At 38.7% G+C, this 16,491-nt stretch overlaps 1 protein-coding gene across 1 annotated transcript in view; it reads left to right on the top strand.

Annotated features, from left to right (window-relative positions):
• Nucleotides 1–982: 982 nt before the first annotated feature.
• Nucleotides 983–16,491, top strand: part of LOC117388163 (mucin-2-like) — a 52,390-nt gene continuing 36,881 nt past the window's right edge. The window contains exons 1-17 of the mRNA XM_033985639.2: nucleotides 983–1,031; nucleotides 1,956–2,120; nucleotides 2,207–2,301; nucleotides 3,277–3,403; nucleotides 5,351–5,603; nucleotides 6,041–6,087; nucleotides 6,217–6,320; nucleotides 7,240–7,391; nucleotides 8,385–8,523; nucleotides 9,534–9,641; nucleotides 10,054–10,230; nucleotides 10,957–11,196; nucleotides 11,582–11,738; nucleotides 11,821–11,949; nucleotides 13,432–13,579; nucleotides 14,394–14,437; nucleotides 14,513–14,695. Coding sequence (XP_033841530.2) covers nucleotides 983–1,031; nucleotides 1,956–2,120; nucleotides 2,207–2,301; nucleotides 3,277–3,403; nucleotides 5,351–5,603; nucleotides 6,041–6,087; nucleotides 6,217–6,320; nucleotides 7,240–7,391; nucleotides 8,385–8,523; nucleotides 9,534–9,641; nucleotides 10,054–10,230; nucleotides 10,957–11,196; nucleotides 11,582–11,738; nucleotides 11,821–11,949; nucleotides 13,432–13,579; nucleotides 14,394–14,437; nucleotides 14,513–14,695 — 2,317 coding nt within the window. The remainder of the gene's footprint in view (nucleotides 1,032–1,955; nucleotides 2,121–2,206; nucleotides 2,302–3,276; nucleotides 3,404–5,350; nucleotides 5,604–6,040; nucleotides 6,088–6,216; nucleotides 6,321–7,239; nucleotides 7,392–8,384; nucleotides 8,524–9,533; nucleotides 9,642–10,053; nucleotides 10,231–10,956; nucleotides 11,197–11,581; nucleotides 11,739–11,820; nucleotides 11,950–13,431; nucleotides 13,580–14,393; nucleotides 14,438–14,512; nucleotides 14,696–16,491) is intronic.

Below are 16,491 nucleotides of genomic sequence, written 5' to 3'. Positions count from 1 at the left end.
GATTGTAAGGAAAACATTACATGATAAAAATAAAATACATTTTCCTCTTACATTTATCTATTTAAACTATAGAAGACATTTCAAGTTGATATCGCTATCTTTAAGAGAAAAAGCTTTCTGTTAAAAACTTTATAAGGAATTTAAATAATCCTACAGAATTTGCCACCTTGAGCTTCTCGGGCAGCTGGTTCCAGAGCTGAGGGGTTTGTATAGAGAGCACACTGCTGAGTCTGGAGCTGGGGACAGTCAGGATTGTTCTGCCCAAGGGCTCACTGGCTCATATGGGGACAGCAGTTCTATTATTTTGAATGATAAGAATGAAAATAATATTAAAAATATTCAAAAAATATTTTTTTTCACACTTTAGATTGTTGTCGTCAAATCATCTGGGCAGGTGTTTGTGAACAATATTGAGTCTCAGCTCCCCCTCTTCACCGGTGAGTCTGACAGCACAGCTACATCACAATTATGCATCTGACATCACAGCTGCACGTGACAACACAGCTATGCATCTGACGTCACAGCTATGCGCCTGACGTCACAGCTATGAGCCTGGCGTCACAGCTATGAGCCTGACGTCATAGCTGCCCCTGACATCACAGCTATCCATCTAACTGCACATGGCATCACAGCTATGCGCCTGACCACAGTTATGCACCTGACAGCAAAGCTACATCTACATCAGTTATGAACCTGACATCACAGCTGCACCTAGATCACAGCTATGAACCAGACAACAGCTATGCACTTGTCACCACAGCTATGCACCTGACAGCACCAAACATCACAACTATGCACTTACATTACAGCTATGCATCCAACAGCTCAGCTTATGCCCCTGATAACACAGCTAACAGCCCAATCATCTAAACTCTGCTTTCTGACCTCCACAGCCGACTTCTCCCTGTTCATGAAGTCCAGCTTCTACATGATCCTCAATACCAAAATGGGCCTGCAGTTGGTGGTGCAGTTGCAGCCGGTCATGCAGGTCTTTGCCATAGCGGAGACCAATCTCAAAGAAAAGATGATAGGTAACAGCCTATTTACTCTTGTCATCGTTGACTTATGTTGCTCAATTTAGAACTTTCAACTGATGACATGTTATAAGATAATGACACTAAAAATACTGTCGTAATGTCTGGGGGGACCAAAGATTCAGACCTGGGGGAAAAGTTGAACAAAGTTTATGTGCAAACACGGAAATATAAATGTAGATTGACAGAGCAGATAGTCTTCTAGCAGATCATAGGTAGTGGGGTCAGAGACTGATGTTCATACCGGTCGTGGTGAGCTGGGTCAGAGGTGGAGGTGCACAGTAGTTCCAAGGAGCGGGATCTAGCGAAAAACGAAAATAACCAGCTCAGTTCAAAGATCATACAAACAAAAACTAGACTAAGCCAAGCGGGACTGTACCATAGGGAATACATGGACGATCTGGCGACAAGTGTCGGATCCTTGGCCCCTTTATGCTCCCACAGGTGTGGGCTTGATTGTTCATGGGCTGCGGGTGTGTAGTGAGAGGTACCAGAATCTCCGCCCAACTCCAGGCTCAGACACAGAAGGGAGGGGGAAAGACAGCACAAAAACATAGGGCAGACTGGGATCTTGACAAATACAGTGATATCATGTAATGTTTTGTGATGCTTGCAAAGTTTCACTCAGAGCTAAACCTTAAAGCTATACCTTTGGTATTTAATTCAAAAATAATGAGACACAAATTAGTTTTACAGAAAGAGCAGCACTGTTCCTCCAAGTAGTGGTTTGTCAAACCATTGGTCCAATAGCCAACCAAATTTAAATTTATAGTTTGAACTTTGCTTTCATTAAATCTAAGCTGAAATTACTTCAAAATTGAATCAAATTGAACTTGAGATGATGCAATATGGCTCTCATCCTTTAAACTAGTTTAAGTAATTAATGATCAAGTAATCCTTGCTTCTGTTATCTGTGAAAAGGTTTGTGCGGGAACTTTAATGACAAGCAGCTGGACGACTATAAGGTGATGAGTGGGTTGGTGGAGGCCACGAGCACAGAGTTTGCAAATGCATGGAAAACCCAAGCCAACTGTCCAGACATCTCCAGTCAGCTGTACCACCCGTGCACCCAGGCCATCAGCAAAGGTAAGCTATCCAGACACCAACCCAGCCTCCATCATCTCCCCCCAAGTGTAACACCCTCAACCTGACCCCTCTCATCTGTTCCCCAGTGAGCTATGGAGACTACTGGTGCTCCAAGCTGACTGAAGAAGAGGGACCTTTTGCTCCATGTCATTCTGCCATCCCGCCTGAACCCTATGAGCAGGTGAGTTGTGTGTTTTAGTCACGTAACTAAAAGGTGCAACTGCTTTTGGATATTAAAGGTGCACTACGTAGCTTTTCTAGTGGATGGAGATGTAATTGCTCTGCCTGCAATGTTCTGCAGTATGACGTGTCTATCTTGCATTAATTCACTCAAAGGTTTTTATTACTCAAAAACGAGTTGCATTCCAGTGCTAACCAGATCCAACCCTGCTGCAACCCCTTCCGAGGCCAGATGAAATAAGGCATTTTTAGGGTAGTATGGCCTTTAAATTGCATTGTGCATTTATTGAAATACAGGTGCTTTTATTGCATTGAAAAACATGCACTCCAATCCATGGGGATAAAAAGCTGGAATACCATACTGTGGAACATTCCTCTTCCACATTCCACATTTAAACTTACAATCTTCATTTAATGTATCCATCTCCATGGAAGCAAGCAAGTAATGCCACCAGTTGCAGATCTGTGGAAAGACTACAAAGCTCACAGTAAAATGCATGCTTTTTGAATGTTTATTTATTTTTTTTTTTCAATAACAGCCATCATAATTGAATAAATGCAAGATTGGTAGAGTTTAACGGCATACTGTGGATTCCAATTTCTGGCAATGCAATACATGGAGACAAGCTGATGGCAGACCACTCCTCACCAGTGTAGTGCACTGTCTCCTGGAAGTGTGGAAATTGTGCACTATGAACTGAATCTTCACAAAACCAATGTATTGAATTTATAGATGTTCTAATTGCAATAGCAAAATTACTGTTAAACATTCTATGAAAAAATGTCCAAGTCTAGCACAGTAGAAGAGCTTTAATGCTCCATTGCTGTAGTCATTGTTAGCTAGATAGATACAGTAGACACATATACGGATATATAATGTAGATAGATAAACAGTGCAGCTGCAGAAAAACATAGTGTGGTGATCTACACAATCATTGTGTGGGGATAGTGGTGCTGATAGAGTCTCACTGTGCAGCGCTGCAAGTACATGGTGTGTGCTGGGGAGAAGAGCGAGGACTCCATGTGCGCGGCTGTATCCTCCTACGTCCTGGCCTGCTCCCAGACAGGGGTCTACATCCAGAACTGGAGGGATACCATTTGTGGTCAGACATTTTATCATTACATTCTTATTGGTTTTTGTTTTTTTTTAATTGTTTTTTTTTTATTTTTTTTTATTTTTATGAGAACTGTATTTGTTCTTGTCTGAGGATTTACAATACTTTCCCTTCTTGAAAAGAAGGGAAATCTGTGACTGTCTTAATGAATGTACAGTGAGGCAAAACAGTATTTAGTCAGCCACCAATTGTGCAAGTTCTCCCACTGAAAAAGATGAGAGAGGCCTGTAATTGTCATCATAGGTACACTTCAACTATGAGAGACAAAATGAGAAAAAAAAAATCTAGAAAATCACATTGTCGGATTTTTAAATAATTTATTTGCAAATTATGGTGGAAAATAAGTATTTGGTCAATAACAAAAGTTCATCTCAGTACTTTGTTATATACCCTTTGTTGGCAATGACAGAGGTCAATCGTTTTCTGTATGTCTCCACACACTGTTGCTGGTAGTTTGGCCCATTCCTCCTGCAGATTTCCTCTAGAGCAGTGATGTTTTGGGGCTGTTGCTGGGCAACATGGACTTTCAACTCCCTCCAAAGATTTTCTATGGGGTTGAGATCTGGAGACTGGCAAGGCCACTCCAGGATCTTGAAATGCTTCTTACAAAGCCACTCCATTGTTGCCCGGGCAGTGTGTCTGGGGTCATTGTTATGCTGAAAGACCCAGCTATGTTTCATCTTCAATGCCCTTGCTGATGGAAGGAGGTTTTCACGCAGAATCTCACAATATATGGCCCCATTCATTCTTTTCTTTATACGGATCAGTGGTCCTGGTCCTTTTGCAGAAAAACAGCCCCAAACTATGAAGTTTCCACCCCCATGCTTCACAGTAGATATGGTGTTCTTTGGATGCAACTCAGCATTCTTTCTCCTCCAAACATGACAAGATGAGTTTTACCAAAAAGTTCTGTTTTGGTTTCATCTGATCACATTCTCCCAGTCCTCTTCTGGATCATCCAAATGCTCTCTAGCAAACTTCAGACAGGGCTGGACATGTACTGGCTTAAGCAGGGGGACACGTCTGGCACTGCAGGATTTGAGTCCCTGGCGGCGTAGTGTGTTGTTGATGGTAGCCTTTGTTACTTTGGTCTCATCTCTCTGCAGGTCCTTCACTAGGTCCCTCCATGTTGTTTTTGGATTTTTTCTCACTGTTCTTGTGATCATTTTGACCCCAAGGTGTGAGATCTTGCGTGAAGCCCCAGATCGAGGGAGATTATGTGGTCTTGTATATCTTCCATTTTCTAATATTTACTACCACAGTTGATTTCCCAGCCTGGTGCAGATCTAAATTTTGTTTCTATTGTCCTTTGACAGCTCTTTGGTTTTGGCCATAGTGGAGTTTGGAGTCTGACTGTTTGAGGTTGTGAACAGATGTCTTTTATACTGATAACAAGTTCAAATAGGTGCCATTAATACAGCCTCTTAAAGAACAAGTTACAGGTCTGTGAGAGCTAGAAATCTTGCTTGTTTGTAGGTGACCAAATACTTATTTTACTGAAGAATTTACCAATTAATTCATTAAAAATTCTACAATGTGATTTCCTGGATTCTTTCCCTCTATTCTGTTTCTCATAGTGGACGTGTACCTATGATGGAAAATTATAGGCCTCTTTTTAAGTGGGAGAACAGTTGGCCCATTGTATGCATATGTATATATAACTAATAAAAGCAGCAAGGATGAGAAGGACAAGAAACAAGTTCCTAAAACATCTGAAAAAATAAAATATATACATAAAATGTATTATTACAGTTAAAGAGAAATTTAAAGCATATAAAAATACTTATTTAGACTTTCAATTCAAAATACTTTATTTCTTTCCCTATATATCCCACCAAAACTTGCAATCATACCTCTGTCCAGGGTTTAAGCATTTTGTCCACTTTTGGTGGACAAAATGCTTAAACTACCTCTCATGCCCTTTGCCATCTCCAGCTAAATACACAGTGTGCCCAACGGGTACCTCATTCAGCTACAACATGACGAGCTGCCTCCGTACCTGCCGCTCCCTGAGCCAGGTTGACTACACCTGCCAGAAGAATGTCCCATTGGTGGATGGCTGCGGCTGTCTCGAGGGCACCTACATGAACCCAAATGGCCAGTGTGTGGCCAGCTCCGACTGCCCCTGCTATGATAAAGAAAATATCATCTCTGCGGGACAGACCATCAACAAGGACGGCACCACCTGGTAGGCATATCGCAAGAGAATTAAAATTGTTGTTTGAATGGTTTGATTTAGAAATCGTAAAGGCCGCAAGTATTTGTGTCATAATGCTCTACAAATGTCTGCATTATTGTTGTTACAATACTTCAATTTAAAACATTTTGAAAATTATATTTTAGTTACTACAATGGTAATCAAAATGCCTTTTCTATACAATGGAATGTAATTTTTGAGACAAAATAATATATTTTCAAAGTGGTACTATGGAACATTCCAGACAAAGCCTCCACAGTACATCTTCAAATTGGGCATTCAAAGCATTCAATGCTCTTTGCCATTTGAGCTATAGATTTTGAGTGTTCTTGATTCTTTATGTCAGTATGTTGTTGGTGCATTACAACAAAAATAAGTCTAATACCTTCTAAAATGAAGTTTATCTGGTCGTATTTCTTCATTTTCAGTGTCTGCAGAGATGGAATTCTAAGCTGTGAAGGGATGACTCTGCAAGGTAGGGTGAATTATATGTCTGTCTAACCCAACACAACTCCTCTGTGTTGATTGGCAGAAATGAACTTAATTCACATACTTTTAACCATTCCATTGACTTTGGCTGTTTGTGTCGTTCAACCTGGGTCAGCCACGTGCACCTCTCCCATGGTGTACTTCAATTGCTCCACTGCTGACGCCGGGTCCACTGGTGCAGAGTGCCAGAAGAGCTGTGGCACTTTGGAAATGGCTTGCGTAAGTGCCAGCATATATCACAACATCATGAAACCAGGAGTGTGTAGTCCAAAACTCCAAAAGGGTCTAGCTTTGTCTAATCTTTCTCATAACCACAGCACTATACTCGTTGTTTGACTTTTGGACCATTATAATTGACTCCTTACTTTTGTGGTAAGCTGTATCTGGACCAACCAAGTACGATCTGAACTTGCGCTGGTGGTAGTGTAAGATTGTAGGATGTAAGTGGGAGTTGAATGGTCACAATTACCAAATTGCAAAGATTGCAATAATTTAAAAAATTTAAAAACTTTTCTTGTAAAAGGGTCTGCCACCAGCTTGTCTCCATGGAGAAGTTTTTTTGTTTTTTTGCTTTTTGCTGTGGTTGGAATGTTCCCAGGGAATATTCCAAACATCTTTATCCATGGAGACAAGTAGGAAAAAACGCCATTGAGGAAATACCATCATCAAGTTACAGGTCAGATTTGTGGAGAGGCTAGCCTGCTCACAACAAGAAAACATTTTTCTCACTTTAGTTTTGAGCAATAAAAAAGCCATAGTAAAATAAATGCAAGGTAGATAAGTTTTCCAATTCCATACTGTGGAACATTACAGTCAAAGCAATAACATCTCTATGGAGACAAGCATGTAGCGGATCCAGAAAAGTGCATAGTGCAAACAACAAAATATCTTGTTGTATAAAACCTGTTAACCCTGTAATTTAGGCCTCTACAAATATGTTGGAATTCTCGTATTTGTTTTTAAGTTAATATTTCTGTGTTCTCTCAAATGTTAATATGTAAACTTTGAACCTTGAAGTCCAAAATTAAAACATAAATCCCAAATCTAATTGCAGTGGTTATTAAAAACAAAAACAAAAAAAAAAACAAAAAAACACACACACAAGCCAAAATCATTCCTCCTTCTGTATGTGAAACAGATCAGCTCGGGCTGCACCTCCGGCTGCATGTGTCCGGAGGGCCTGGTGTCAGATGGGGCGGGGGGCTGTATCGAGGAGAGCAAATGTCCCTGTTTGCACAATGGGAAAGTGTACCAGTCTGGAGAGACCCTCAAAGTGGACTGCAACACCTGGTGAGGACAGCCACAACTATGCTACACAATAATGCTCCCTTTTATGTCTGTACTGGCTACTACTACTATACTACTTATAAATCTGTTTTTTGTACTTTTGGCAGATTGATACCAAAATATTGATATAGCGATAGAAAAAGGATCAATTCTTATTACAAAATATCAATACTTAAAGATATAGTATGGAACTTTCTGGCCGTAGCATGTCAACTGCATGACTCCAAAGCAAAGGAAAGTTAAAAAACATACTTTGAACCATTCCCCATGGAGATAGGTACATTTTATGCTGTGCTGTGGAGAATTATTGACCTTATTCTGCCCCACCCATTTTCTTTTGATATGATATAAAGTATATAAAGATATATAAAGATATAAAGCTCATTTGGCTCATTTGTGCAAAATGTTCTATGCTCATGTGCTTCTCTGTGAGGCTTAAAATTGGCTTTGTAGTCCGTTCTATTATTTGCTGTCAAGATCGGCAGCCCCATGCAAAACAATACAAATCGAATGACGATGGCGGTGCTCACGGCACGTTTCGAAATAAGATTAAAACAGGCCAAATAACAGTCAGGTTTGTGGAAATGCAAGCCAGCTCACAGTAAGGATGCAAGTATTTCAGTACAATAAAAACAAGTAAAAAGAGAGAAAAAAAAAACATATTTATATTTTAGTCTTTTTTTGTACTAAAACATTACATACTGTAGCTTTAAACTCCTCATAATAATGCTCTGTTTTAATCAACTTTCCATATTTTTGCAATTTTGATATATGTACACATGTATTTTATTTTTAGATCAGTTTAGGTTGGGGTGGAGCAAAGGTAATGAAAGCTTTTACAGGCCAAACACTTCATGCATTTTAATTAAAAAAACAAAAAAACAACAACAACCAAATTGTATAAATCATGATTTTTGCCATGGTATCATCTATCACTATGAACTTTGTGCCCATTTGTTCTGCTACTAACTCTTTTGTTTTGGTGTTATTTCACAGTTATTGCTCAAACCGAAAGTTCATCTGCACCTCTAACGCCTGTGATTCTGTCTGCGGCATTTATGGGGAAGGGCACTACATCACGTTTGATGACAAGAGATATGACTTCAATGGACAGTGCCAGTACACACTGCTGCAGGTGAAGCACTCAATCTTCCCACTGACATGATCAGATGTTTCCTCAGCATTACCTCTGGAAAAATACTCGTCAAATACTTGCCAAAATTATATTCCATATATCTTCAGTCATTAAAATGTAAGCCCAGAGGCAGGTAGTACAGTTACATTTGAATGTGTAACTCTTTTCAGAGTAGTTTTCTGACATTAGTTATACTTGAGTAATATTTTGTTTGTTTTTTACTTTTACTTGAGTAAGAGGGTTGGTTATTCTTCCCACCGTAAGTCTACAAGTAGCATAAGCTTCATGTTGACAATACTGACTAATTTGGGCATTTACAATGCTTGCTCCTTAGATATGATTTTATTTCAAAATAACAGAATCGGGTTAGATTTAACCTCCAAACTGTTAGACCTAAGACAAACTGCATGCATATCTTTTTTTAGAAAGCATTAAAAGTGAATGTGCCACAATGTCCACACATATGGAATAGCACGTTGTGTAGACTTAAAAAAATAGAATCCAACCTATTTTTTGATGCGAGCATAGGCACGTATTCCCATCAGAATGGATAGAAAGGATGCATTTATTGCACATTTTCCATCAGCACAATGTGTTCCTAGGGCAGTTATGTTAATGCATGTGGTACGTTTGATGCCATACTCTATACTCAAGCAGTCTCCAAATCCTTTTTTTTTAGTCTTACTTGAATAAATACTTGGGTCACTGCTTTTTACTTCTGCTTCTACTTCTATATAATTTTAAAGTAATTTTGAGTACAAAAATGTTTACACATTTTAGCAACTCTTTGCCTCAGTCTATTTAATGAGAAACTACATTATTAGACTACTAGGCAACTTACTAGACTCAAAATTGTCAAAAAGTACAATATATAGCATCTGTATTTATGTTTTAAATCTATGTCAAATCATTCACAGAGCTTTGGATTGAGATCAGTGCATTGTTATATCCCTTATACCTCAACACCTCCCTATAACCCACATAGTAATAAATCTGTTTGTATATGCCAGGATCACTGCGGTGGATCAACCAACGGCACTTTCAGAATCATCACTGAGAACGTGCCATGTGGTACAACGGGCACCACCTGCTCTCGACTGATTAAGATTTACCTGGGGGTAATTTCAACAATCTTTATCTCATATGTTCTCAAAGATGTATAGGGCTGTGTTATATCTGTTTAAGGCAGAAATCCATGCACCTGCAAAATTCATTTCTTTTGTTGGAACTTTTTTTAATTATCTCATCTTTTATACACTTCTGATTGTCAGTAGCTATGTTAAATTGCACAGAAGAATCTGATCATTATCTGATTTCTGGGCCTTAAAGAATAATTCAATTAGATGCAAACCTGCAAAATCTGATGTGTGTAATCAGACGACCACAATCAAAAAGAAATCAGATTACTTGCATCAGGATTAACTGTTTATATGTCATATTTATGTAGTTAAAACTAATTAGAGAGCACATTTGCCTTCAGCCACTTTTTGATGGAATCACACACTAATATGCCCTGACAAATGCCTGCAGGAGGCAGAGTATCAGTTCAGTGAGGAAAAATTCCATGTGCTGAAGAGTGGAAGCCAGTTCAGCCCGGCTCAGGTGCAGACGATGGGCTTGTACCTGGTGTTCACCCTTATGCCTGGTGTGGTTCTCATGTGGGACAAGAAGACGAGTCTCTTCATTAAACTCCATCCAGATTATCAGGTTAGCACCGACTTCTCTGCTTTGACTACAGTTCCATAGTTCTTTGGCCATATTCATATTTGATTTGATTAAAGCGATCTCTGTTGTATTTCCTCCTAAGTATGCTTCATTTGTGGAGATGTGAATGCCAAACCAAACCATATTCACTCCAAACAAGCGCACATTTGGTCCACTTTAAATCAGAAGTCTCAGTTCAGTACACCTCCATCCCCACAGCTCTCCAGAAGTACACTTGAGCGTACAAATTAAACTAAAGACTAATGTAGAAAATGGCATAAAAACACAAATATGCATATACCTAACAAGAGTATATGAGGGAATGTTGAATCAACTTCCAATATCCAACTTCCAATATCTCTCTGGTGTGATATATTGGGCTTCAAAATTTGTTATTGTGACAGGCCTATTTTCTTTCCCTTCATCCTATTCCTTTAGAGCATCATAAACACTGCAGAGAATAGCTCAAAAATAGAATTAAATGAACAGCAAATCCCCAATTATTAACACAATGATTAAAAAAAAAAATACTATTCTATTTGCTATTTGTTATTAATAATAGTTTTAAATTGTATTTTGGTAAGTCTGTGAACGAGTTAAAAATAGTGTGAAAACCCGTACTAACTCAATTCCTAGTCACATGTTCAAGATTTTTGTACCCATAATAGTCACAATTAACTTTTTTTGGCCTCTATTGCTGTGTCCCTCCCTTTATTCTTATTATTGTAGAGCCATGTGTGTGGTTTGTGTGGAAATTACGATGGTAAAAGCACAAATGACTTCACAACACGCTCTCAAGAGGTTGTGACAGATGTTTTGGAGTTTGGGAACAGCTGGAAGGTCTCGACGAGCTGCCCCAACGCTCAGCTCATCAAAGACCCCTGCCTCACACACAGCTACCGCACGGCTTGGGCACAGAAACAGTGCAGCATCATCACCAGCCCCACATTCCACAGCTGCCATTCACAGGTGACTGACCACAGCATGCACGGCCACAGAGCAGTTATTACAGAGTATAAACAGCATTCCCTGATTTGGCTATTGAGATTTTTTTGTTTTTTGACTCACTCATTCAAACTCGACACTCATATCTGTTTAAGGACAGTCTACCTTCTATGACAAAGTTCTATAAAACCTATAGGACCTTCTTTTATAGAACTATCTACAGAAAACAGCTATGACTCAGGTGGTAAAGTACTGTACATTTAGGACCTTCTTTTAGAGGACTTCCTACAGAAGGCAGCAATGACTCAGGTGGTAGAGCACAGTACTGTGCATTTAGAACCTAATGCACTTTCATTTAGATTGTGTCTATAAATACATTGAATACATAACTGTATCTACTTTGTGAAAGGTGGACCCGGGCCCATACTTTGACTCATGTGTCAGAGACTCTTGTGCCTGCGACTCTGGTGGAGACTGTGAATGTTTATGCACTGCTGTGGCTTCTTACGCCAAAGCATGTAACGAGGCCGGTGTGTGTGTCACATGGAGAACACCAAATCTATGCCGTGAGTTCAGCAGAGTAATGAGAATAAAATCCAAACGAGTCCACAGAGTCTAGAGTCTAAAGGCATAACTATTCATGTGCAGCTGTCTTTTGTGACTACTACAATTCCCCTGGAGGCTGTGAGTGGCATTACAAACCCTGTGGCGCAGACTGCATGAAGACCTGTAGAAATCCATCAGGGAACTGCTCCAGTCTTATCACTGCAATTGAAGGTAACGATTTCGTTATGACTGAAAAAAAAGAAAACAATTTGAATTTAGATTGAAAGCCAAATTCTATAGTACAGTATCAGATCATCTGTAATTAATGCTTAGTTTTCAACCCACAGGTTAGCAGACTTGTTTCTTTTATTAAATCAAGTCAATATTACGATTTAAAATGTCCAAAATATGACATCATGATCAATGGGTATACAGTGGTGAATAATAACCCTTGTTGGGAATTTTGTTAGACTTTTTGTTATGTTTCACCCTTAAAATGGCCATCGTTTGCTTCCACTGAATTAGTGATATGTGGATTATTTTTGGATACAAGCCTTAATTTTACATATATTTTCAAAAAATCTATTTGAAATGCTACCCATAAGTACTGTTGGCAGCCTTTCACTCCAGTCTTTATTTTTCTAACTTTTTTTTGCTTAAATGTCAACTTTAGTCTTTCCAGAAAGTCACAGAAAAAACGGTCCATTTTCCATATACAGCAGGGTGTCCAAACTTTTTTCACCCAGGGAAACATATACTGAGGCAGAGGGTTATAGTATGCAGTGGTCATTCAGATAGATATGTGATTATAGTGATAGAATTATTTAAATTTGAGATAAATACTTCTGCCTATGATCAATTGGGCCAATTTAGCAGAAGGCCTGAGAGCTGCCTTTGGTCCCGAGTCCATAGTTTGAACACCACTAATATAAATTATGTATGTAGGGTGACTTTGTTTTTAGCTTTTATTACAGTCTTAGACATCATTAACATTTTTTGTTTTTGTGCAGAGGCAGGTTTTAGTTTTTTACAAAAAAATCACACACTTTTTTTCCTCAAATATTGTATTTTTGGATATATAGCTGAAGTGGATTAACATATTTAAAGCAGACCTATTATCTACAATCCTCGTTTTCACTGCCATTGGCATACGCCTACTGTTTTTTACTGACTTTGTTCTCCAATTGTATTTTCTTAATTGGTGATACATGCAGGAATTGTCACCCTTGCATAGTCATTTTGGTACAAATGAAAAAAAAAACAAACATTGCTGCTCGCTAGCACGATCTGCACATCGGTCGGAAGTACCGACCCTTGATTCTGGTGATGTTTATGGTGAGCTCCTATTGGGCACCACAGTTTTCAAATATAGAAGTGAGCGGACTTGTTTCATTTAAGTTGCTTTAGATGGATATTGCGATTTTATATATATATATATATATATATATATATATATATATATATATATATATATATATATATATATATATATATATATATCCATGGGTGTCATAGATTATAGCTATATAGCATACACAAGCACAATAGGACTTCTTTAAGCAAAAGTAAAAGAGCGCTAACAGTACATATGGAAGTTTTTGCTAACAGGTCATAGAAGATAACTAAATAGCAGACAAAAGCATAATGCGTCTTCTTTAATCAGTTCACTGATTAATACAGTTTTACCATGAAACTCTTACCCTTATGTTGTAGGCTGTTATCCAGAATGCCCACCAAGTGAACCATTCTTTGATGAAGACAGCATGAAGTGTGTCACCAGGGAGAAATGTGGCTGTTTTGACGACAAGGGCGATCATTACACTGTTGGACAGCATGTTCCTTCAGCCAACTGTTACACTTGGTAATACTCATTTTATTTAACATTACTGTTACCATACAATTATCATTATCATACAAAAAATACTGATTTTAACTTCACAGAAATAAAATATTATGTGCTTTTATCGAGTAACCTGACTTTTGAATGGGCATAACTTCCATTAAAATACAGTTTAATTCAGAATCCCACAATCATTATATTATAAATATATCAATTTTTAAGAAGCTAAGAACAGCATTATTGGAAGCTAATTCTTTACATAGATATGGTATGTGAAATGCCATGCCTAACAACCCACAAGAATCTGGACAGGTCTGTGACTGAAGGTCATCTTTTTATGTTCATGGGCACAAGTCTTATCCTGTAAGCTATAGCTGCTGTACATAAAGGACAAGATGTAAAAAGAAACAGCTACTTATTAGTTTGACTAGTGCAGCTTACCCACCACAGCGTGGAAAGTTATTTTTAGTGGTCGAGAAGCGTGTCAAGCTTGTAAAGCATAGCAAATGATTTCATTATTATTGCGACAATCAAACTGACTGTACCATGTATAGCCTGATCCACACAAACGGCATATCTCACACTTACAGTGAGTGTTCACTGAGACCCGATGATAACTATAGGGGGCTCTGAATTTTTATAATGGACATTATGAGATTGGGGAAAATTTGTGTGGTGGATGCTCAAGCATCATATATTTTAAGAATAAGCCAAGTTACTATTTCTATGAAAAAGTAACTTGGACTATAGAGTTATGTAAGGCTTGTACTGAGTTATTTTTTTTTTTTTTACTGGAATAGACATCTATTAACCATTTTTAATTCATCCTTTAAAGTGCTTGCACAGAATCTGGAATAAATTGCAGCCACAATACAAGTTGTAAGTATTACTGTGATTACTGAGTTACACTTGGTAATATTGGTGATTATAAAAAAAAGACAATTCTGTCAACAGCCTGCACATGCTTCATAAATGGGAAGATCTACACATATGGAGAAATCATATACAACACTACGGATGGACTTGGGAACTGCATCACAGCAGAATGTGGAGAAGATGGGGAAATAAAGAGAAAATTGTTTCCTTGCACAATCACAACCACAGCTGTTCCTACAACGTTTGTTTTTACTACATCAGGTATGGCATTGTTTGAATAATTACAGGTACAAATCTGAAATGTCTAATCTCTCTCTCTCTATCTCTTTTCTTTTACTTTATTTACAATGACTGACAACTAAAGTACCAGCAACAAATGAGAAAACAACCGAACTCATACAAACAACTACTACTGTTCCAGTGATGACAACTACAAGTGGACCAACAACAACAAATGTTTCTTCTACACCTTCTGTCACTACTGTAACAACTAAAGTGCCTGCAACAACAACAACAAGTGAAACAACAAAAGAAACCACTGAAACAACTACTTCTGGTCCCACCACCAAAGGGGGAACAATAACTACAGCAATAACAGGCCCAACAACAACAGCGTCTACAACTGCGGTAGTGGAAACCACTACTACTGTTCCAGTGATGACAACTACAAGTGGACCAACAACAACAAATGTTTCTTCTACACCTTCTGTCACTACTGTCATAACTAAAGTGCCTGTATCAACAACAACAACAACAACAACAACAACAAGTGAAACAACAACAAAAACCATTGAAAAAACTACTTCTGCTTCCACTACTAAAGAGACAACTCCAACTACAGAAAAAAAAGGCACATCAACAACCGCATCTACAGCTGCGGTAGTGGGAACAACAACTACTGCTCCAGTGAGGACAACAAGTGGACCAACAACAACAAATGTGTTATCTAACCCTTCTTTCACTACTGTAACAACTAAAGTACCAGTAACAACTACCAAAGGGGCAAAAACAACTACCCCAACTACAGCAACAACAAGCCCAACAACAACAGCATCTACAACTGCGGTAGTGGAAACCACTACTACTGTTCCAGTGATGACAACTACAAGTGGACCAACAACAAAAAATGTTTCTTCTACACCTTCTGTCACTACTGTAACAACTAAAGTGCCTGCAACAACAACAACAAGTGAAACAACAACAAAAACCATTGAAACAACTACTTCTGGTCCCACTACCAAAGGGGCAAAAACAACTATTCCAACTACCGAAACAACAGGCCCAACAGCAACAGCGTCTACAACTGCTGTAGTGGAAAAAACGACTACTGTTCCAGTGATGACAACTACAAGTGGACCAACAACAAAAAATGTTTCTTCTACACCTTCTGTCACTACTGTAACAACTAATGTGCCTGCAACAACAGCAAGTGAAACAACAACAAAAACCATTGAAACACCTACTTCTGGTCCCACTACCAAAGAGGCAAAAACAACTACCCCAACTACAGCAACAACGGGACCAACAGCAACAGCGTCTACAACTGCTGTGGTGGAAAAAACGACTACTGTTCCAGTGATGACAACTACAAGTGGACCAACAACAAAAAATGTTTCTTCTACACCTTCTGTCACTACTGTAACAACTAAAGTGCCTGCAACAACAACAACAACAAGTGAAACAACAACAAAAACCATTGAAACAACTACTTCTGGTCCAACTACCAAAGGGGCAAAAACAACTATTCCAACTACAGTAACAACAGGCCCAACAGCAACAGCGTCTACAACTGCTGTGGTGGAAAAAACGACTACTGTTCCAGTGATGACAACTACAAGTGGACCAACAACAAAAAATGTTTCTTCTACACCTTCTGTTACTACTGTAACAACTAAAGTGCCTGCAACAACAACAGCAAGTGAAACAACAACAAAAAACATTGAAACAACTACTTCTGGTCCCACTACCAAAGGGGCAAAAACAACTACCCCAACTACAGCAACAACAGGCCCAACAGCAACAGCGTCTACAACTGCTGTGGTGGAAAAAACGACTAC

Source organism: Periophthalmus magnuspinnatus, chromosome 3 (genome assembly GCF_009829125.3).
Source record: "Periophthalmus magnuspinnatus isolate fPerMag1 chromosome 3, fPerMag1.2.pri, whole genome shotgun sequence".
Taxonomy (NCBI): domain Eukaryota; kingdom Metazoa; phylum Chordata; class Actinopteri; order Gobiiformes; family Gobiidae; genus Periophthalmus; species Periophthalmus magnuspinnatus.
Note: the sequence above shows the minus strand (reverse complement) of the source record. Positions and strands in the feature narration are given on the sequence as shown.